Source organism: Somniosus microcephalus, chromosome 9 (assembly GCF_052327205.1).
Source record: "Somniosus microcephalus isolate GS21.2 chromosome 9, FLI_Smic_1.0, whole genome shotgun sequence".
Classification (NCBI taxonomy): Eukaryota; Metazoa; Chordata; class Chondrichthyes; order Squaliformes; family Somniosidae; genus Somniosus; species Somniosus microcephalus.
This window is the reverse complement of record NC_140995.1, coordinates 6,575,068-6,599,213: the sequence shown is the minus strand read 5'-3', so window position 1 is coordinate 6,599,213 and position 24,146 is coordinate 6,575,068. Positions and strand designations below refer to the sequence as shown.

Genomic DNA, 24,146 nt, shown 5'->3' with positions numbered 1-24,146 from the left:
TTTGCAGACGACACAAAGCTGGGCGGGAGGGTAAGCTGCGAGGAGGATGTCGGGAAACTCCAGTACGACTTGGACAGGTTGGGTGATTGGGCAGAAACATGGCAAATGCACTATAATGTGGATAAATGTGAGGTTATCCACTTTGGTGGCAAAAACAGGAAGGCAGATTATTATTTGAATGGCAATAGATTGGGAGAAGGGGAAGTGCAAAGAGACCTGGGTGTCCTTGTGCACCAGTCGCTGAAGGTAAGCATGCAGGTGCAGCAGGCGGTTAAGAAGGCAAATGGTATGTTGGCCTTCGTAGCAAGAGGGTTCGAGTACAGGAACAAGGATGTCTTGCTACAGTTGTACAGGGCCTTGGTGAGACCGCACCTTGAGTATTGTGTGCAGTTTTGGTCACCTTACCTGAGGAAGGACGTTCTTGCCATGGAAGGAGTGTAGCGAAGATTCACCAGGCTGATACCTGGGATGGCAGGAATGACGTATGAGGAGAGATTGTGTCGATTGGGCTTATACTCACTGGAGTTCAGAAGATTGAGAGGGGATCTCATCGAAACCTATAAAATTCTGTCAGGTCTGGACAGACTAGATGCAGGAAGGATGTTTCTGATGGCCGGGGAGTCCAGAACCAGGGGTCATAGTCTAAGGATAAGGGGTAAGCCATTTAGGACTGAAATGAGGAGGAATTTCTTCACCCAGAGAGTGGTGAACCTGTGGAACTCTCTGCCACAGAGGGCGGTGGAGGCCAGTTCATTAAATATATTCAAGAAAGAGTTGGATATATTTCTTGAGGCTAAAGGGATCAAGGGATATGGGGAAAAGGCAGGGACAGGGTACTGAATTTGGATGATCAGCCATGATCACATTGAATGGCGGAGCAGGCTCGAAGGGCCGAATGGCCTACTCCTGCTCCTATCTTCTATGTTTCTATGTTGCAAGGTCGCACAGGGTGCAGCAACACCTACCAGTTCTGATCCTTGAAACCAGCTGGATGCTACGCCACAAATAACTCTGAAATGAATAGGCCAGTTCCATCTTCGTAGCAACACCTACAGTTTTGAAGAAAGAACAAACTTGGATATATATAGTTGCTTCCACGTTTTCAGAATGTCAGTGTGGTCACGGTTCTCTAGGCAGGTGCAGCAGCCAATTTGCACTCAGCAAGGTCCCACAAATGGCAAATGACATAAATCATCAGATAGTCTGTTTTAGTCGTGTTGGTTGAGGGATAATTGACAATGCCACGACACTCGCAGAACTCCCCTACTTTGACTAGGAACATAGGATATTTTACCTCCACCTGAACAGGCAGATTGGGCCTCATTTTAACGTAACGTATCTGAAGACCGCGTCTCTGACAATGCAGCACTTCCTCGGTACTCACTGAAGATTTTGTGCCCAAGTTCCTGGAGTGGGGCTTGTACCCATGACCTTCTGACTTAGGCAAGCATTCTACCACTGTATGAGACCAACACTTTAGATCTTCAATAGCAAAATACTGCGGATGCTGGAAATCTGAAATAAAAACAGTAAGTGCTGGAAATGCTCAGCAGGTCAGGCAGCATCCGTGGAGAGAGAAACAGAGTTAACGTTTCAGGTCGATGACCTTTCGTCAGAACTGGAAAAAGTTGGAGATGGAACAGGTTTTTAAGCAAGTGTAGGGGCCGGGAGAGGGGGGAGGGGAGGAAAGAACAAAGGGAAGGTCTGTGATAGGGTGGAAGGCAGGAGAGATTAAGAGACAAAAGGGAAGATGGTGGAAGGCAAAAGGAGATGGTAATGGGACAAGTTAAGAAACAAAAGATGGCTCTAGATGAGGTGTGAATGGGAATGGCAGAATGATCGACAGCTGCCATGTGAGAGAGGAAAAAATGATAGGGGCCGAGGTTATGGTCGGAAATTGTTGGACTCGATGTTGAGTCCGGAAGGCCGTAAAGTGCCCAATCGAAAGATGAGGTGCTGTTCCTCGAGCTTATGGTGAGCTGTTTGAATTCCTCATGGTGAATGATGGCAATAGTGGGAAATAAAGCATTTCATTGCATTTTGTACTCCTCTGGCTGCATTAAGTTCTCTCGAGATAGACATTCTCTAGTCAAAACATCAGAACAGGAAATTAGAATGGTTTGTGAGGGCCATAGGTGAGGAAATATTTGGATGACTGTGGGCCTCAGCTGTTATCCTAACTTTGTATTCTAGTCTTGTAAATAAAGTGAATAGTTTTAAGTAGGTAAATCAAAACTACCCGACCGTAGGCTTATGTAGAAGATAAATTACAGCGACACAGGTTTAGTGAAAGTAAGGCATCCGGAGATTGTATTACACGAGGGCCTGGAAAGTGCGCATCATGTTTCAGGCTGTGGTCATGTATCTTGGTAAAGTTAATCAAGCCTTTGAATAGCAGGTCCTGAGAGAAAGACATTGTTTATGTAGATATGATGAAGTAGACTGCAAGAAAACCCAGCTTTAAGAACACTCTGTCATATTCTTGCAACTTTTTAAAAATCTCCTAAACTGACAGTCATTGCATGTCCAAAATGTGATTTTGCCAAATTAATGGCAATTGGAGTACAGATTTGCATTTTGGGACACTATCAGTACTCAGACCTGAGTTGAAGTTACTCAACCATTTCAGGTAATTGAATTGATCCGCGTTCTGGATCTGAAAAGAATGTTGGATACAGGCATTGGGATGAATAAGGGCCTTGGGACATTCTATTACATTAAAGGTGCTATATACAGGAAACTCTCGTTTAAACGGCACCTAAATACCGGAATTCTCTATTAACCGGCAAAATTCTCACTCCGAAACCAACACCTCAATAACCGGCAATGTTGCCGAGTCCGAGTCTCCCGCGGTGGCCGAGTTAGTCAGTGGGAGTAGTTCTCCAAACTGCCACTACTCGGCTTCTTGCCGCTGTCGGAAGTCGGAACACCTCAATCCCCCTGTAACAGGAGTCTGACTCTCCCGCGCTGCCGGGAGTCTCTTCTGATCCACCATTTTACAGGGGTACTGTGTGTCTCCCACGCTGCTGGTAGTCATTGCATTGCATTACCCTCAACTGGCAGTACTGTACTTAATCAAGCATCTTCCACCATCCATTTAACACAACATTCTGTAGGTGAGTACCCAATTACTGTATACTGCACATTTCTTGATTTTTTTTGTTAAAAATAACCTCGGTAGATAACGCTCTCCCTCATCCGGAATTTTTGATCAACCGGCAACATCCCGGTCCCGTCAGTGCCGGATACCAAAGAGTTTCCTGTTGTTGAATTTAAATACTCCCTCCCCTTTTGCAATTCTGGCATGGGTAAGGGAGATCAGGGGAATGTGGGAACAGTAGGAGGCCATTCAGCCCCTCGAGCCTGTTCCCCCTTTCAGTGAGATCACGGCTGATCTGTATCCGAACTCCATCTCCCCGCCTTGGTTCCGTAACCCTTAATACCCTTGCCCAACAACAATCTATCAATCTTAGACTTGCTAATTTCAATTGAAATTATCACCCTGTAGGAATTAACGAATTCCTACGAATAACGGAGATCGACACAAGAGAACAATTAAACAGGTCTTTACTCAGCGGAGATGCCACGAGGACTGCCTGGGCAGCCCCGTGGTTTGCTACGTAACGTCATCGCGTTTGCCTGCGTTTTCCCACACTCTTAAAGGGGCCACGCCCCGTACATGCAAACTCTATATACAAAACACAGTAATGCCTGACACAATGGTACAGGTTTAGGCTGGTGTTAGAACATCGTTAAAGAGAATTATATACAGTTAGCCAGAGTCATTCAGTGGTTCTGCCATATGCGCCTCCCCAGAATTCGCTTTAACGGACAAAGTCAAACGGTGAGGGGGTCTGACGAGCCTGTCAGAATGACTCCTGTACTCTCGAGGCGGAGGCTGCTGGTCGGCTGGCGGTCCAGCGGGCGGTGGCACTCGGTCTGCCATAACGACGATGGATGGCCGACCCCGTCTCGGCGGTTGTGCTGTCTCGACGGGGCGGCCGAGGTCTAAATGTGCTGGCTTTAAGCGGGCGACCGAAATGTGGTCCGGTTTACCACCGACATCTACCGTGAAGGTTTTGTCCCCTGCTTCCAACACGCGGAAGGGACCGGTATATGGGGCCTTGAGCGGATCCCTATGTGCGTCATGGCGAATAAAAATGTATTCAGCCTTGTGAAGCTTCGTGGGAACGTGTGACCTCTGCAGCCCGTGGTGCAAAGTGGGCACCGGTGCGAAACATCTGTCCGCCTCTTGGTGACTAGCAAGCTGGGCAGACGTGGACCATGGCTCCGTTGATGTTGGTAGGAAGTCCCCTGGGACTCGCAGCGGCTGACCATACACAAGTTCCGCTGATGAAGAGTGAAGGTCTTCTTTGGGGGCCGTGCGAAGGCCCAACAGGACCCACGGTAGCTTGTCTGCCCATCCAGCGTCCTGGAGGCTGGCCCTCAGGGCGGCTTTCATTGACCGGTGGAAGCATTCGCAGAGGCCATTCGCCTGTGGGTGGTAGGCTGTGGTGCGGTGTAATTTGACACCGAGTCCTTGGGCCACTGCATTCCAGAGTTCGGAGGAAAACTGCGGTCCCCTGTCTGACGAAATATCTGCAGGCACTCCGAAACGGGCGATCCAGGAGGAAATGAACGCCCTGGCCATGTCCGCCGAAGTAGTGGATGACAGGGGGACCACCTCCGGCCATCTGGTGGTGCGGTCAACCATGGTCAGGATGTGTGAAAAACCATGGGAGGGTGGGAGTGGTCCTACCAGGTCCACATTGACATGGTCAAAATGTCGCTCCGGAACTGTGAAGGTGGCCAACGGAGCTTTGATGTGGCGCTGTACCTTGGCCTTTTGGCAGACCACGCAGGTGTTGGCCCAGTCGCGGACATCTTTATGCATGCCATGCCATACAAATTTCGCTGACATCAGTTTCTGAGAGGCCTTCATTCCTGGGTGTGACAACCCATGTATGGGTCGAACACTTTGCGGCGCCAGACGACCGGCACGACAGGGCGAGGATCCTGTACGGAGACGTCACACAACAGCGTGGTACCTGCCGAATGGAACTTGACGTCGGCCAACTGGAGGCCAGTGATGGTCATTCTGTAAGCTTGAACTTCCGGGTCTGAGGCTTGGTCCGCTGCCATGAGGGCGTAGTCGATGCCCAAATGAACCGTATTGACGATCGCGCGGGAGAGGCAGTCTGACACCAGGTTGTCCTTACCGGCTATGTGCTGTATATCCGTGGTGAATTCGGATATGTAGGTCAGTTGACACTGCTGTCGGGCTGACCACGATTCGGCGGTCTTGGCCATTGCAAAGGTTAGCGGCTTATGGTCCACAAAGGCGGTGAAAAGGCGTCCTTCCAGTAGGAACCGAAAATGGCGGATGGCCAGAAAAAGGGCGAGCAACTCCCTGTCGAACGTGCTGTATGCTCTTTCGTTCTGCCGTAGTTGACGGCTGAAGAATGCCAACGGCTGCCACATCCCGTTCACCCACTGCTGTTGCATGGCACCGACTGCGTAGTCCGACGCGTCGGTGGTGAGGGCGATGGTGGCTCCTGGCAGCGGATGCGCCAGCATAGTCGCGTTGGCTAAGGCGAATTTGGTGTCGGCGAATGCTCGGGCCATGTCATCCGTCCAGTCTACCGGGTTCTTGCCAGTCTTGCCCTTGAGGGCCTCGTGCAGGGGCTGCATGAGTAGTGCCGCCTTAGGCACGAAATGGTGGTAAAAGTTTACCATGCCTAGGAATTCCTGCAGGGCCTTTACGTTCTGCGGGCGCGGAAAGGATGTCACCGCCTCTACTTTCGAAGGTAAAGGAACCGCTCCCTCTGAGGTGATAGGATGCCCCAGGAAGTCAATTTGGTGCAGGCCAAACTGACACTTGGCCGGGTTGATAATCAGGCCGTGTTGGCTGAGGCGTCGAAAAAGGGTGCGTAGGTGACAGGTATGTTCTTCCTTAGTAGGACTAGCAATTAGGATATCATCTAGGTAGACGAAGAGGAACTTGAGGTCCCGCAGCACGGAGTCCATCAGGCGTTGGAAAGCCTGGGCGGCGTTCTTTAACCCAAACGGCATTCGTAAAAACTTGAAGAGGCCGAATGGGGTGATGACTGCGGTCTTCTGGACGTCTTGTGGATGAACTGGGACCTGGTGGTAGCCCCGGACGAGGTCGATCTTTGAGAACACGGTGTTCCCTGCCAAATGGGCAGAGAAATCCTGAATGTGGGGGATCGGGTACTGATCAGGAGTGGTGGCGTCGTTTAGGCGTCGATAGTCGCCGCATGGCCGCCATCCGCCGCCAGGCTTCGGGACGATATGGAGGGGTGAAGACCAGGGACTATTTGACCGGCGAATAATCCCTAACCGTTCCATGGTTGCGAACTCCGCCTTTGCGACCGCCAGCTTGCCAGGTTCCAGGCGCCGGGCCTGCGCGTAGACCGGGGGGCCGTTGGTGGTGATGTGGTGTTCCACACCATGTTTCGTGGCTGTGGAGGAGAACGTGGGTCTTGTCAGGTCGGGGAATTCGCCGAGCAGGCGAGCGAACTCATCAGGAGTCGGTAATGCACAGGAGACGGTGTGCGACGTAGTGTTACTGCGGTAACACGGAAGAGAATTAAAAGTTGCTGCATTGATCAGCCGCTGGTTCCTAACGTCGACCAGGAGGCTGTTGGCGCACAGGAAATCCGCGCCGAGGAGGGGCTGGGAAACTTTGGCCGTAACAAACTCCCAGTGAAAACGTTGGCCCCCGAGACACACCTTCACTCGCCATCTGCCGAAGGTCCGAATTGCTCCGCCATTGGCCGCTTCAAGGGTGGGGCCGTGATTCCCCGTCTGCACGTCGAGGGCGGACGCGGGTAAAATGCTGCACTGCGCTCCGGTGTCACACAGAAAACGACGACCGGAGAAAGTATCAGTGATGAACAGCAATTTTCCCGCGTTGCCGATCACCATCGCGACCGCAGGGTGCTCGTTAGACCCGTTCCTCGGTGGTCGCAGTGTCAGTTGTTTTTTGTTTTGTTGGGGAAAACTGCACGGAGGGCGGCAACGTTTCGCCTTCGCGCCGAACTGCGTGTGGTAGAAGCACAGCCCAGCAGGCTGACGAGCTGGGGCGGCATCTGCGGGGGATGGGTGCCTCGTGGCGGCGCAGTACTGCCGAGTTACAGCGAAAATTTTGTCAGCCTCCGCAGCGAGTGTTGCGCAGTCTTCAGTTTCAGATCTGGCCAGGGCAGCTTGTACCTGTTCAGGCAGTTGGCTGAGGAAAATCTCGCGGAATAGGAAACATTCCTGTTCTGAGCCCAGGAGTGTGAGCATTTGGCTCAACTCTGAAGGCTTGGAGTCCCCGAGCCCGGGCATAGCGAGTAATCGACGGGCGCGCTCCGATTTTGTGAGCCCAAAAACCTGCAGTAACCGCCCTTTGAGGGTTTCATAATTGCGCTCCGTTGGGGGGTTTTCAAGGAGGCTGACGATCCGAGAGGCGGTAGAGCTGTCGAGTGCGGAGACCACATAAAGGTACTTGGTCTGATCCGCATCGATGTTCCTCAGGGCGAACTGGGCCTCGACCTGAATAAACCACGAGGGCGCTTGCTGCTCCCAGAACTGCGGTAGCTTTCGCGAAACGGCGTTTGTTTCCATGCTGTGCTCTTCTTTTGTGAAAACGTTCACAAAAAAGGGGTCACCAATGTAGGAATTAACGAATTCCTACGAATAACGGAGATCGACACAAGAGAACAATTAAACAGGTCTTTACTCAGCGGAGATGCCTGGGCAGTCCCGTGGTTTGCGACGTGACGTCATCGCGTTTGCCCGCGTTTTCCCGCGCTCTTAAAGGGGCCACGCCCCGTACATGCAAACTCTATATACAAAACACAGTAATGCCTAACACAATGGTACAGGTTTAGGCTGGTGTTAGAACATCGTTAAAGAGAATTATATACAGTTAGCCAGAGTCATTCAGTGGGAAATTAAAGAAGCGTGCAATAAGGGCACAGCAGTCATCATGGGTGACTTTATTCTACATATAGATTGGGCCAACCAAATTAGTAACAATACTGTGGAGGAGGAATTCCTGGAGTGTTTACGGGATGGCTTCCTGGACCAATATGTCGAGGAACCAACCAGAGATCAGGCCATCTTAGACTGGGTATTATGTAACGAGAAAGGATTAATTTGCAATCTTGTTGTACGATGCCCCTTGGGTCGGAGTGATCATAATATGATCGAATTCTTCATTAAGATGGAGAATGAAGTATTTGACTCAGAGACTAGGGTCCTGAATTTAAATAAAGGAAACTACGATGGTCTGAGGAGCGAGTTGGGTAGGATTGATTGGGGAATGGCACTCAAAGGGTTGACGGTGGATAGGCAATGGCAAACATTCAAAGACCGAATGGATGAGCTACAGAATTTGTTCATCCCAGTTTGGCATAAAAATAAAACAAAAAAGGTGACTCAACCGTGGCTAACAAGGGAAATTAGGGATAGCATAAGATCCAAGGAGAGGACATATAAATTGGCTAGAAAAAGCAATAAACCTGAGGATTGGGAGCAGTTTAGGAGTCAACAAAGGAGGACAAAGGGATTAATTAAGAAAGGGAAAATAGAATATGAGAGTAAGCTTTCAGGGAACATAAAAACTGACTGTAAAAGCTTTTATAGACATGTGAAGAGAAGAAGATTGGTGAAGTCAAGCGTAGGTCCCTTACAGTCAGAATCAGGGGAATTTATAATGGGAAACAAGGAAATGGCAGACCAACTAAATACATACTTTGGTTCTGTCTTCACAAAGGAGGACACAAATAACCTCCCAGAGATGCCGGGGAACATAGGGTCTAATGAGAGGGAGGAACTGAAAGAAATCAGTATCTGTAGGGAAATGGTGTTAGGAAAATTGATGGGACTGAAGGCCGATAAATCCCCAGGGCCTGATGGTCTACATCCCAGGGTACTTAAGGAAGTGGCCCTAGAGATAGTAGATGCATTGCTGGTCATCTTCCAGAACTCGATAGACTCTGGAACAGTACCCATGGATTGGAGGGTAGCTAATGTTACCCCACTATTCAAAAAAGGTGGTGGAGAAAAAGCGGGGAATTATAGACCGGTAAGCCTGACATCGATAGTGGGGAAAATGCTAGAGTCTATTATAAAAGATGTAATAGCAGAGCACTTGGAAAGCAGTGACAGGATCGGACAAAGTCAACATGGATTTACAAAAGGTAAATCATGCTTGACTAATCTACTGGAATTTTTTGAGGATGTAACTGGCAAAATAGATAAGGGAGAACCAGTGGATGTGGTGTATTTGGACTTTCAGAAGGCTTTCGATAAGGTCCCACATAAGAGATTAGCATGCAAAATTAAGGCACATGGGATTGGGGGCAAGGTATTGACTTGGATAGAGAACTGGTTGGCGGACAGAAAGCAAAGAGTTGGAATAAACGGGTCGTTTTCCGAGTGGCAGGCAGTGACTAGTGGGGTACCGCAAGGATCGGTCCTAGGACCTCAGCTGTTCACAATATATATTAATGATCTGGATGAGGGAATTGGATGTAATATCTCCAAATTTGCAGACGACACAAAGCTGGGTGGGAGGGTAAGCTGTGAGGAGGATGTCGTGAAACTCCAGTACGATTTGGACAGGTTGGGTGATTGGGCAGAAACATGGCAAATGCACTATAATGTGGATAAATGTGAGGTTATCCACTTTGGTGGCAAAAACAGGAAGGCAGATTATTATTTGAATGGCAATAGATTGGGAGAAGGGGAAGTGCAAAGAGACCTGGGTGTTCTTGTGCACCAGTTGCTGAAGGTAAGCATGCAGGTGCAGCAGGCGGTTAAGAAGGCAAATGGTATGTTGGCCTTCGTAGCAAGAGGGTTTGAGTACAAGAACAAGGATGTCTTGCTGCAGTTGTACAGGGCCTTGGTGAGACCACACCTTGAGTATTGTGTGCAGTTTTGGTCACCTTACCTGAGGAAGGACGTTCTTGCCATGGAGGGAGTGCAGCGAAGATTCACCAGCCTGATACCTGGGATGGCAGGAATGACGTACGAGGAGAGATTGTGTCGATTGGGCTTATACTCACTGGAGTTTAGAAGATTGAGAGGGGACCTCATCGAAACCTATAAAATTCTGTCAGGTCTGGACAGACTAGATGCAGAAAGGATGTTTCTGATGGCCGGGGAGTCCAGAACCAGGGGTCATAGTCAAAGGATAAGGGGTAAGCCATTTAGGACAGAAATGAGGAGGAATTTCTTCACCCAGAGAGTGGTGAACCTGTGGAATTCTCTGCCACAGAGGGCGGTGGAGGCCAGTTCATTAAATATATTCAAGAAGGAGTTGGATATATTTCTTGAGGCTAAAGGGATCAAGGGATATGGGGAGAAAGCAGGGACAGGGTACTGAATTTGGATGATCAGCCAGGATCTCATTGAATGGCGGAGCGGGCTCGAAGGGCCGAATGGCCTACTCCTGCTCCTATCTTCTATGTTTCTATGTTTAACCCAGCCTTTTAGATGGGCAAATTCCAGCTTTCCAATTGCTTCCTGATTTCACTCCTAAATGGCCTTGCTCTAATTTTAAGGTTATGTCCTCTTGTTTTGTATTCCCCCATCGGAGAAAATAGTTTCTCTGTATCTACCCGATCAAATTCCTTAATCATTTTAAACACCGTGATTAGATCACCCCCCTCAACCATCTAAACTAAATGCAATACAAGATAGGTTTATGCAACCTGACCTCATAATTTAACCCTTTAAGCCCTGATATCATTCCGGTGAATCTGTGCTGCCCACCCTCCAAGGCCAATATATCTTTCCTGAGGTCCGGTGGCCAATACGGAACGCGGTTACTCCAGATGGGTTCTGACCAAGGCTGTGTACAGCTGAAGAATTACGTCCTCACTTTTGAATTCCAACCCCCTTGGGATAAAGGCTAACATTCCATTAGCCTTTCTGATTACTTTTTGTACCTGTGCGTTAGCTTTTAGTGATTTGGATCCTCCCTTGAGTGACAGGAAATTTAAAAATCATGGACAACTACCCTGGTAGACACTATATTAAACTATAATGGAACTCGACAGAAAGAGAGCGCACAGAACGTATGCAGAATTGCTTGGGCTATCGCTCCCTTCCAGTCGATTAAAAAGCTAAAAAATAAAGGTGAGGCAACATCTTTGAGATGCACACGGCTGCGATCAGGATTATCCCTGTCCCAATCAGCTGCAGGATATTCCTGGCCCCGGAGATCAAGAAAATGCAATGGCTGAAAATATATATATATAATCGTTTGAGTGCTGTAAATATTTTATTTTCTTCTGCAGAAATGGGTACAAGTTCCTGTATTGCTCTGCACGTGCTATTGGGATGGCCGATATGACTCGAGGATATTTGCACTGGGTTAATGAAAAGGGAACAGTGTTGCCAAAAGGCCCTTTGTTGCTGTGTCCCAGTAGTGTGTTCTCTGCATTGCACAGGTGATGTTCCTTGTATTGCGTTTATTATTAACGCCTTTCTTTTTTCAATTCCACTTTTCATGTAAATGGATCTTTTCAGCAGCCAGTGTGATTCATGTTGAAAATCCAGGACCCATGTGAAGACCCAAATATTTAACCTCTTCGTAAATAGCGTTTAAAAAATTGCGACTGGATGTTGATATTGCTGCCACAGTGTCGGCTATTAATATCGGCTTGGAGTGAGCGGAATCACTCACTCTCCTTTCAAATTTAATTTGAGTGCTAGAAGTCTGATGCTGAATAGATTTAGATTTGTTAATCTGAAAATGGTTGCGTGCGGGTTCTAATTACAGGAAACTTTGTGCTATCCGGAGGTGAGCTATCCGGCAATCTGGAGCCACCGGCAAAAATCAGCAGCCGTTTTTTATTCTTTTTGTTTGTTTTTTTTGCTTTGTTTGAACAGTCAAGCTGTACAAGGTCTGTAGCTATAGCAACAGCTTCAGCTACAGAGCTTGCAGGCCACACCCGAGTGTTTAGAAGCTGTTGCTAAGCAACAGTGTTTGTTGTCAAATACAGAGATAAGAATCTCCATATCTCTCAACATTAACTCTGGAGAGTACGGCAGTTTTGAGGCAACGGCAGCAGCTCGGTCCCGTGGGTGCCGGATAGCACAAAGTTTCCTGTAGATGCATTAATTCATTAAAATGACATCTGTTGTACGGAAGCGAAATATTAAAATGGCAATGGGCAACTCGGTGCAGCTTTTTGATAAAGTTCTGCTTATTGTAATTTTACTTTGTCTAAAACCAACTTCTAATGGTCAAGCTCCCCTGATCCTTCAAGTTTACAATTCCACTTCGAGTGATTTCACAAATTGTTATCCGTGTGTATTCATTGATCATTTTTCATTTCAGAGAAGTAATTGAAAAGAAGCCTGAGAAGTTTAAAATCCAGTGTCTAACAGACATCAGGAACCTCTTTTACCCTAATAAAGAGCCCTTCTACGGTGCTTTTGGCAACCGATCCAATGTAAGTCAAAACCCTGGCCCCTGAAGCACAAACAACAACAACAACTTGTATTGATATAGCGCCTTTAACATAGTAAAACGTCCCAAGGCGCTGCACACGAGTATTTTAAGACAAAAAATTTGACACCGAGCCACATAAGGATAAATTAGGGCAGGTGACCAAAAGCTTGGTCAAAGAGGTAGGTTTTAAGGAGCGTCTTAAAGGAGGAAAGAGAGGTAGCGAGGCTGTGAAGCGTGTCGGGTCATATACATTAAAGGTGCAATGTTTTATAAAAGCTTAGAGCTTTAAAAGTAAGACTAAGACCAATTAACTTATGAGAAATTGTGTGCATAATTTTATTTCAAAGACATTTAACTATTTATGTCGGGTCGAGCTCCCTCCTGCATTGAGTTTGCCAGTCGTTCTGACTTTACTTCTGGTTCCTTGGCAAGGAATGAGCTTTACAGAATGAAGATTCTTTAAACAGCATGAGATCTTAAGCTTGCATGCAAAAATTCAAACATCTCCTGAAATGGGTTACATTATAAATGTGATTTTTGATGAGTGAAGTATTTTAATATATTTTTAAAAATTCTGCAACGTATAATATCAGGCATTTGGATAGCCATACATCCAAATTTGTTTGATACCATGCACGATGTAAACACTTTCTGTGAGCTGGAAATGGGGAATTGTATGGCATAAAATAAACCGAAAGGAAATGATGAAATGAAACGGAAAATGTCGGAAACACTCAGTAGGTCAGGCAGCATCCCTGTGGAGAGAGAAACCCAGATCATGGGGGGAATTTTAACCTAAAAGAGTGTGGAGTGGGGGCATGTAGGTAGTTAAAGTGTTAAAAATCGGAACCCCGAACTGAACCCGCCCACTTCCGGTTTTAACGGAGGCGGGGCGTGGCGGGCAGCCAATCCGCTGCCAGGAGGTGGGTCGTCTATTTAAATATTATAATGAGGCTGCAAGCCTTTGCTTTAACCTCCATTTTATATTTATATATTATATTTATATAATATATATTTATATTTATTATATTTATATATATTATATTTTATATTTTAACCTCCATTTTATATTTATATATTATATTTATATAATATATATTTATATTTATATATTTATATTTATTATATTTTATATTTTAACCTCCATCTTATATTTAACGCCTCGTGATACCCGCCATTAATGGAAGGCGAGGAATGCTGGATCCCGGAGGGTAAGCGCTTTTACACTCGCATCCCTGGATCCAGTGTCCCTACCTAACCCACCCCCCGCAATCGAACCCCACCTCCCCACGAGGCCTCCAATCACCCCCCCCCCCCCCCCCCACACTCCTCCGGCCGACTGCCTTTGCTGACACCCACCCCATGCTCCTCCCGGCCCCCTGATCCTCTTGTGATTTTCCTCCGGCCTCTCCCCGGTCTCCCCGTGTTCCCTCACTCCTCTCTACGGCCTAGTGCCGCAGGCCTACCTGCCTGGATGGAGCCTGCCAGCCTCTCAATCTGGCTGGCTGCGGCTGTGAAACATTGGTTTCCAATGCAAATCCGGCCCTGCCGTTAAATTCGTTCTCTGGGGTTTCCAGACTGCCTCGGAGCCCCTCTCCCCCCCACAAACCCGCCTTCCCCCTTTAAAATTCAGCGCAATGTTTTGGGTCTGGAAGACGTTAGCGATGAGCAGCTTTTTAGAAAGTACAGAGCCAGGAAAACGTGTGCAGCAAACAGGACAGCAGGGAGAGGTCTGTGAGAAGATGGCGGGCAGGAGTGATTAACTGACAAAAGTGATGGTGCTGGAAGGCAAAAGGAGGTGATAATGAGACAAGTATAGAAACAAAAGATGCGTCTGGAGGTGGTGTGAATGGTTACAGTGAATAGCAAAGGGTGAGGGAAGCTCGGAAAATCTAGCAAAGCGAAGTCTCCTGTGGCCCGGGAATGTGTCAGAAGAAAGATAGGTAGACTCCAGGGGTGCGGGCCACCCCTGTTCTGAGGATATAATGTTGAGCAGTTGATTAATGATAACGCATACTGTCAAATACACTGTTTAATTTTCACCTGCTCTGTCTGCTATGATGTGTCTGCCCAACTCACTTCCCTCAACCTCATGCTCCCTATAGGCTCCCCTTCACACAGCCACATCCGTCACTCGCCACTTTGAAAGTCTCGCTCACCAACCAACGTCCCCCGTAAGCGGCACTGGCTCCTGCGCGGCCTGCCTCCCCCAGTGCGCGGCACATTGACATTTGTGTGCACGCGCAGTGAACTGCCTGCGCGGGACCTTGCCGATCACTGCGCAGCAACAGGACCATTTATCATCACTTTTTTCTTAAGTCCCCCCCCCCCCCCGGCGCGTCCCTCCCCTCCACTCTCGCCTTCCATCTGACAAAAACAAAAATCCTACCTTGAAATCCCTCAGAACTGCCGCATATATTTGCTTCCCAATGACCTCCTCACCTGTGTCAATGGCAGATACTGGGCATTTTCCTACTCCACACTGTCCTGCTGGTGCAATAGCCCCGTAATAGATTCAAATCAGGGTTGGATTCATATCCTGGAGTTGTTCCCTAATTACCTCGGTGCTCTAGAAGTAATTTCATAACTTTTGCTTGACATGTAATTTTACTTAACTTGGTGAAAGTCAATAGATTTGCAATTTATAGATACAACAACAACTTGTGCCTATATATCGCGCCTTTAACATAGTAAAACGTCCCCAAGGCGCTGCACAGGAGTATTTTAAGACAAAAAAATTGACACCGATCCACATAAGGAGAAATTAGAGCAGGTGACCAAAAGCTTGGTCAAAGAGGTAGGTTTTAAGGAGCGTCTTAAAGGAGGAAAGAGAGGTAGCGAGGCGGAGAGGTTTAGGCAGGGAATTCCAGAGCTTAGGGCCCAGGCGACAGAAGGCACGGCCACCAAAGGTTGAACGATTATAATCAGGGATGCTCAAGAGGGCAGAATTAGAGGAGCGCAGATATCTCAGGAGGCGGGGGGCGGTGGGGCGTTGTGGATAGTACAATGAAAGTAGCCTGCTTGATGGGCTGAATGGCATTTTCTCATCCCATACATTTTACGTACTTATAAGGGAATAATAACATTCCGCTTACCCACTTTATTCCGACCATTTGGGGCGGAATTTATGCATCTGTTCCAGCAAACTCCCACCATAACTCCATCGGACGTCGGGCAGAACAGCGCAGAGGTCAGCTGGGACCCAGATACGGCAGGTCCCAACCAACGCTGGAATTCCCAGTCGTCCTTGTCTGCCTGCTCCTTTTAAAAGGCCACTGCAGTTAAGTGGCTGGGAGGGGGGGAGGGGGGCAGAGACTCCCTTCGCCGGGACCTGCTATCCTAGCTCCTGTGGGACTCGGCATACGTTTGACAGCTGGTACACCAAGTGCAGTGAAGATCGTCGGCCTCCAGAGCGGTTCAAATGGCCCTCGCTGGATGGGGGCTCACGCGCTGCCTGGGACCCGCTAGTGACATGCGAATGAGGCGCCCTCCTGTAAACTGGAGGGCCCTGGCGGGGCCATCCCTCCTGTAAACTGGCGGGGCCATCCCAGTGTAACTGCCAGGATAGCAGCTTGACCGCTCTGGGTCCCTTTTGTTCCTGTTTAGGGCCACTCGCCATATTTCACCTCTTCTGTTTCTGCACTCAAGTCTGGGTTTTCATTCAGAAGTCGGGTTGGAGGCAGGACTACAACTTCCGGGGTTGTTGTCCCGCCTCCATTGAGATGTGGCCAATCCACGCCATTTTAACTTGATTGACCTTGTTGAGCCCGCCCAGCGGGCTCAGCAGGCCAATAAGGGCCACCCGGCAACAGGTGACGTCACAGACTGAAATTTCATCTGTCAAGAGGTTTTAACAGATGAAATATCAGTGTTTGAAAGCTCTTTGAAGCTGTCAAACACTGACAGTCTTACTTCTAACATGAGTCCTTCACCACAGACTCAGTTAGAAATCTCTCCTGCACAGAAAGCTGCAGGCTGTCACTTTTGACAGTTCGCAGCCATTCTGCTTTCTGTGCCGGTGAGATGAGGGACTCCCGAGAGCTAAAGGAAGGAAGGCTGAAAAGGTAAGAAAATGTATGTAAAACTTCTTTAAACACTTTAGACACACCAAACACACTTACCTTTGCACTCATGCACACATCACTCACCTGAACACCGACATCTCGACCCCTCCAAGTCCTTCAATCCGACGGCCCGCCTCCTCTAACTTGGCGTGGTTTGGAGCCGTCGGGAATCCCACACTTCACAAAAATAGGGATTAGGCTAAAAACTGCCTGTTAACTACCTGTTAACAGGCAGTTAATTGGCACTAATCCCCTTCCCGCCTCGGGGAGGCGGGTCCCAGTGCGGGGCGGGTACCCGCCTCCTTTGAAACTGGCATGGAGGCGGGATGGTGTCGGGACCCCCGATTTTGGGATTTTAACCCCCCCCCCACCCCCACGCCTCCAATCCCGCCTCCACGGCCCAATGAAAACCCTGCCCAATGTCTGTTACATTGCCTATTGAAATGCAGAATTTACCTTTTCGGTTTTGAATACTCCATTCAGAGTTAGTGTTCATCCTGCTGGGTGGTTGTCCTTCTTTATATTAACAACGTGTAATTGTCAACAGAGGTGGACTTAGACATTTCTGAAGGGGAATATTTGTACTGAAGGTACCCCCCCCTCCCCAGACTGAAAATTTGATTTCTGACCCTCTCTCTTATTTGGTGCATCTTCCATCATTTTGGAGCGGACTTTGTGATTTGCATGTAAATATTTTGATTGTGTCTAGTACTTCATATGACATATTTAAAATAAAAGAATTTACTCTACTGATGTAATGCTCGTCTGTGTTGCAAGACGGTGTTAAATTGAAACCATCAGCCTGCAGTTTTTTTTTTCAGCGTCCTTTGCAAGTTTAAAAGCGGATTTAGCATTTGTTAACAATGTATAAAATTAGCCATTTCAAACCTTTTTTTTTTTGCAGCTCTCTTTAGGGAATCCCAGCATCTAAAAATACGCAGTTGCAATTTTATTTAGAATAATTACGAGGCGAGAATGGTGGGTGAGATTGCTGACTGTGAGACGTGTCGTTTGCCCATTATTATTTTTTCACACACGTGTGGCAGAGACCGGGGAGGCTGTAGGTGTGGGTGTGCCAGGCAGTTCTGGCTGTTCGGAATCGACTTGTCACTATCAGCCTTGGCTTCCTCTCTCTTGAGAGCAGGTGTCACGGCAGGGACACACAAGAGCTCCAGTAAGACACGGGCACAGCAAGCAAATGGGAGCTTTCTCAACCTATCACTCATACCCAAGAAAACTCCTCTGCACCTAATTTACTCCCAGTTCTGAGGGGATCCCTACAACACATCACCACGGTGGACCGTCTTTGTTTAAAGTTTTAAGAAAAAATATTTCATTTGTTGGGGGCTGTTTCAACGTGTTTTTCTGCTGTTCATCAAGCCGTGGTGCCTTATAAGTATTTAAACGCTCAAAAATTTTTTTAATGACCGTTTATTTCATCTGTTAGTATTCTAATTCCCCCCTAAACTGTATTCTGAATGAATAAACTTCCAAGGGTGATACAAATCATCAGAAACGTGTCATCTGCAGCTTTAGACCTGGATTACAGAGCTGTGAGTGAATAGCATAAAACATGACCTAAGATCATAAACACTCGATACAAGTTTTTTCTTTTTTCTACAGGATGTTTACTCCTATAAAGAAGTCGGTGTCCCAATAAATAGAATTTTTACAGTCAATCCTAAAGGCGAACTAATACAGGAGCATGCAAAGACCAATGTTTCCTCGTGAGTAGATGCTCATTTCTTTAATTTATTGGAGATGTGTATTTTTTTTTCAAGAATTGTGCTTTTAAATAAATTGTTGATTACAGGAATCTCTCGATTTACCGGCACCTAAATAACCGGAAATCTCTGTTAACCGGCAAAATTCAGGAGTAGGTTCAGGTAAGTTTTACTTCATATTAGTGGCCATTCCTGGATCTGTGGCCGTGTAACCGGGGTTCCTGCACCTGTTGCATAGCAACAGGGATGCCTGGATCTGTGGCTGTGTAACCGGGGTTCCTGCACTTGTTGCATAGCAACAGGGACGCCTGGATCTGTGGCTGTGTACGGGGCTCTCGTACCTTTTACTATACCTCTCTGTGATCCGGACTTTTTGATAAACTGGTACCACGCTGGTCCCGTCGGTGCTGGATAAAAAAGAGTTTCCTGTACTTCAAATATTTTGCACATAGCATTCACGCCCGATAATGCATTTCCTAATGCTTGAATGTATTGTCCCTTTCTTTTCTTAAACCCTCTCCCACACTTCCTTCTACATATCTCACTGGACTCACTAAGCAGCCATGCCTTTCTCCGATCTCTCCGACTGTGTCTTACTGCCCCCCCCCCACCCACCCCAAGCGCCGTGCCATCCCCATTCACTTCTACTGCCTCTTGCCACCCTGAGTGACCTTGCCTTTTCCTGTTCCCTGCCATCTGTCACAACTCCTGTGCCAACTACCCGGCTTGCCACTCTGCGCTCACTACTGCCACATCTTGCTACTCCTATTCCAAGCAACAGTACCACCCCCGCCACCCCAGCCTTCGCTTCCTCTTGCTGTGTTTTACTGCCCTGCCCCTTACCCCTCACCAAGCACCCAATCCCAACAGTCCCTCAAAAAACCCCTCAATTGTTAGGCCGTTTCCCCCACACCGAGAACCCCCACCCTCTCCCACCACTCTGTACCTTTGGTACTCCCATCTGAAGTATTGTCTGGTACTGCAATTCGCCTAATTGACACAGACCATCGCATCCAAACCAATGCTGCCAGATCACATGACCCCCTCTCCCAGTTCTACCACATCCTAGGAATCTCACCCCAGTAGACCCAGATTGGAAAATCTCACCCCAGCAGCACCTTCCCATCACTGCCACACCCCAACACACTACTCCCAAACTTTAGAACCCTGTCCCACTACATCCACCCCACTCCTCACCCAATTGCAGCGTTCCCATACCCCATGACTCCTCTTCTGACACTTCCACCCCCCCCCCCCATACCGGAAAATCCCAATAAACCCCTCCCACTTTCATCACACCCTGATCTCCCTTTCACGATACTCCCAAATGCCAGTATCCCTCTGATCTCGAACGTCCCAGGATTGCTCCCCCAGTTCAAGTACCCTGAAACCCCCTTCCCATACTCGCTCATTCCCATTCACTGCACACTCCCACACTCCCAATACTCCCAACACCCAATGTCTGTACAACTACATCATCCCATAACCCCCCCACTGAGCATTCCCGTATCATGAAACCACCTTCAGTACTCCTAAATCCCACAATGCCAGTTCCACCTTCCATCTCTGCCACACCCCGTAATCCCACTCCTACTGTATCCCCACAAACAAATCCCAGAACATGGGATGTCCCCTCCTGCTAATTGAATATCCAGTGACCTGATGCTGAATCCTCCCTTAAACCAGAAATGCATTTCTAACTTTTACCAAAACTTTAATCCCAATTTTTTAGAAAACATTTCCTCCATTCCTTTCCATTCACCTTTCTCTCTTTCTTTAGCACCCTGACTCTCCTGTGCTCACTCACACTTCATCCCACCAACCTCTCCTCGTGCCCAGCACCAAACTCTGCAGTGCTCTAACTCCCCTTCCCCATCATCACCAACCTTTCACCGTCCATGTCATTTAACCCAAACTCCCACTTGTCACCACTGATCTCTTTCCCACTCACCACCACCAGCCTGTCTGCACCTGTATCCTTTTCTGCTCCTCCCTCTATTAATGCTCCAACCACTTAACCCAAACTTGCCAACCCTCTCCCTGCTGCCCGTGCAAATTAAGCTTGACACTCGCACAACACTCGCACAGCAAACTCCAAAACAATCCTTTCCCCAAATCTTCCACAGGGTCTTATTTAGGGATATAGCGCCCCCTGGTGATGAGCTTTGTGTGGCCGGAGCACTGATTGGAGCATCGAGGCGAAGAACATACATAAGAACAATAAGATGTAGGAGCAGGAGTCGGCCATTTGGCCCCTCGAGCCTGCTCCGCCATTCAATAAGATCATGGCTGATCTGATCTTGGCCTCAACTCCACTTCCCTGCCCGCTCCCCATAACCCTCGACTCCCTTATCGTTCAAATATCTGTCCATCTCCACCTTGAATATATTCAATGACCCAGCCTCCACAGCTCTCTGGGGAAGAGAATTCCAAAGATTCACGACCCTCTGAGAAGAAATTCCTCCAAATTTCCATTTTAAATGGGCGCCCCTTATTCTGAAATTATGCCCCCTTATGAAGGTTGGGTTCATGGTTCACTTGAAATCAATGGATGGAAAATCAGCAATCTGGGCATCTTTCTCCCTGTCAGAAATCTGCATTGTAAAATATGCCCCATTCCCTAATGCCTCCTGATATTTACACATTTAAACACTCACCAACATAAAAACAACCCTCCCCTCCCACCCCAGCACACAATCTGTACAAATATAAAAATCTAATGTATAAAATACTCCATACACATTATAGTGAATATACACTCTACACAAATCAAATCAGTTATTCTCTATAAATATATTAAATTAGTTCAGAAACTTCACATTAATTTAACTTGCATTCCCTTTATTCATACAAAAACCTTCCAACATAACATTTCTATATATTTATATGTCAGCTGTGGCCCCCTGACCACTGAGTCAGAAGATCGTGGGTTCAAGCCACACTCCAGAGACTCGAGCACATAATCCAGGCTGAGACTTCAGTTGTAGTACTGAGGGAGTGCTGCACTGTCGGAGGTGCCGTCCTTCTTATGACATGTTAAACCAAGGCCCCGCCTGGGGCTTCCCTGGGTGCAGCTTGGGTAGGCAGGGGCCTGGAATTGGATGGGGACATGCTGCGCTGTCTTCCTGCCCTTTTCCCAGCCCAGCGGATTTCCTGATGCCGACCTTCAATACACCTGCCCGCATGTTACTATTATTTGTGCCATAGCAACACAGATTGCATGGGATGCCTGTTGATTCCTGGAAACCAGCTTTGCTACGGGCAGAACCAGTGGTGGTGGTGAGGGGGGGCGGTGTCAGGGGACTCGTGACCAATGTACCCTCTTCTTTTTTTAGGCTGCACAGCTTAGGAACATAGAAACATAGAAGATAGGAGCAGGAGTAGGCCATTCGGCCCCTCGAGCCTGTTCCGCCATTTAATGCGATCATGGCTGATCATCCAAATTCAGTACCCTGTCCCTGCTTTCTCCCCATATCCCTTGATCCCTTTAGCCTTAAGAAATATATCCAACTCCTTCTTGAATATATTTAATGAATGAATTGGCCTCAACTGTCTTCTGTGGTAGAGAATTCCACAAGTTCACCACTCTCTGGGTGAAGAAATTCCTCCTCATCTCAGTCCTAAATGGCTTATAAGAAATATAGGAGCAGCCATTGGCCATTCGGCCCCTCGAGCCTGCTCCGCCATTCAATAAGATCATGGCTGATCTTCGACCTCATCTACACTTTCCTGCCCAATCCCCATCCCCTGGAGTCTAAAAATCTATCTACTGCCCCCACCAATCACTGTGAGGGTGGCCAATTTTGTATGTCATGACTCGACCAAAACGAAATAATATACTCATTCAACTTTTACATTGCCGATCGTGTTGCTGTTTTAAGCCTGATGCAAATAGCGGTGTGGCACTGGAGGACATTGTTCCGACTGTGCTGAGCCAAGTCCACCAAACCAGGGCTTTGATTCTTCCCACCGCGCCCCCCGGTCTTCCCCCGCCTGCCCAGTAGGTACATCCAGGATATTTTCTTATGTACATTTGGTGGTGGCTGCGGTTGGTTGTGCCATTATTGTCAGAGCTCCCTGGTGCTTGGTCCTCTCACCCAACCGCCACCTGTGACTGGACAATAACTGTTTAATTTCTAGATATTCATAAAAAATTATTCGTTTTGAGTAAGAAATTTCTAAAAAACGCAAAGCCAATGCCCACATTTCTGATTTAAAAAGCATCAAAATATTCATCAGAATGGAATGGTGGAATTCGAATGATGTTTTTAGCAAGTATTTAACCTACTGTAATTAAATTTAAACTTTATATTTAATTAAATACAGATCCCCTGGTAGTAACGAGCTTTAATTCTGGATTCTGACACTCCCTCCCCCGCAAACATTAGCCAGTCTAATTCTCTAATCTGAATAAAACACTTTGGGCTGGATTTCTCCAACCTCGGTGGGTCCGTGGCGTGTGGGGACCTCGCATCTGTCTCGGTCCTGGCCTCCAACAAGATTTTATATTAATAGGGCTTGTTAAGCCCCGCCCTGCGAGGTTCCCGGCCAATTAAAAGGAAGCGGGTCTGATGACGTCATTTGATGACACGTCATCAGCCGGTTTCCTTAAAGGGACCATGCCCAAATTTACTTTGACATTTGTGGTGTCAGTGTTCTACAGCATTGAGGTGCTGCGAACACTGCACAGAGGTGCACGGCTGCACCCAGGCTCTTCCTTGACTCCCTCTATAAGCTTATGGAGGGAGTCACAGCACGTATCTCAATTGCCTGACCCGTCGCTTAGTGCCAGGTCTGCAAGCCGCAGGCAGAGCCGGCACTTGGGTTGAGAGTGGACTTCCGCCCCGCTGTCAATCACTGCCATTTTGACAGCGGACCCGCCTCCGAACCCCCCCCTGAGCGCCGGCAAAATTCAGCCTATTGATGCGTCGGTTGACAGAGACTCCACTGGACCAGCAAAGAGTAGGATGCCGTGCTGTTGCCAACTCAAACCTGCATTCCTCACAACTAGACTAGCCAGGGGTGGGACTAATGCTCCCCACTGGATTCAGCCTCGTACACAACACTGGGCTGCTCGGAGATGGGATAGACAAATGAAAAAGCACCACAGAACAGAAAAAGAAAATCTTGACTGCCTTTTATTTGAGACTTTCACCCATCTATTCACCCATAATTCCCTCAAAACAGAGGGACAACCTGCACAACGAAGACATGGTCTTACTGAGGCACACACACATCGATTTTTTAAATTCATTCACAGGATGTGGGCATCGCTGGCAAGGCCAGCATTTATCGCCCATCCCTAGTTGCCCTTGAGAAGGTGGTGGTGAGCCGCCTTCTTGAACCGCTGCAGTCCGTGTGGTGAAGGTGCTCCCACAGTGCTGTTAGGGAGGGAGTTCCTGGATTTTGACCCAGCGACGATGAAGGATCGGCCGATATACTTCCAAGTCAGGATGATGTGTGACTTGGAGGGGAACTTGGAGGTGGTGGTGTTCCCATGCGCTTGCTGCCCTTGTCCTTCTAGGTGGTGGAGGTCGCGGGTTTGGGAGGTGCTGCCGAAGGAGCCTTGGCGAGTTGCTGCAGTGCATCTTGTAGATGGTACACACTGCAGCCACGGTACGCCGGTGGCGGAGGGAGTGAATGTTTAAGGTGGTGGATGGGGTGCCAATCAAGCGGGCTGCTTTGTCCTGGATGGTGTCGAACTTCTTGAGTGTTGTTGGAGCTGCTCTCATCCAGGCAAGTGGAGAGTATTCCATCACACTCCTGACTTGTGCCTAAGTTGAGACATAATCTACTATTTTCGGAATGCATGCACAGAGAGAGAGAGACAAACCAGTAAATGCTCTGCTTGCACAGCCTTGTGTTAATGTGATGATGTTTCAGTTT

The 24,146-nt window shown here is 47.9% G+C and overlaps 1 protein-coding gene and 1 long non-coding RNA gene across 5 annotated transcripts in view; one reads left to right on the top strand and one right to left on the bottom strand.

Moving 5' to 3' along the window:
- LOC147112227 (uncharacterized) overlaps positions 1–24,146 on the bottom strand; it is an 89,072-nt gene that overhangs the window by 57,610 nt on the left and 7,316 nt on the right. The window lies entirely within an intron of this gene.
- lpin1a (lipin 1a) overlaps positions 1–24,146 on the top strand; it is a 212,518-nt gene that overhangs the window by 185,351 nt on the left and 3,021 nt on the right. For all 4 annotated transcript variants that reach the window (XM_085996297.1, XM_085996294.1, XM_085996296.1 and 1 more), the window contains 3 exons: positions 11,313–11,465; positions 12,359–12,473; positions 18,160–18,263. In XM_085996297.1, the coding sequence (XP_085852423.1) occupies positions 11,313–11,465; positions 12,359–12,473; positions 18,160–18,263 (372 nt within the window). The remainder of the gene's footprint in view (positions 1–11,312; positions 11,466–12,358; positions 12,474–18,159; positions 18,264–24,146) is intronic.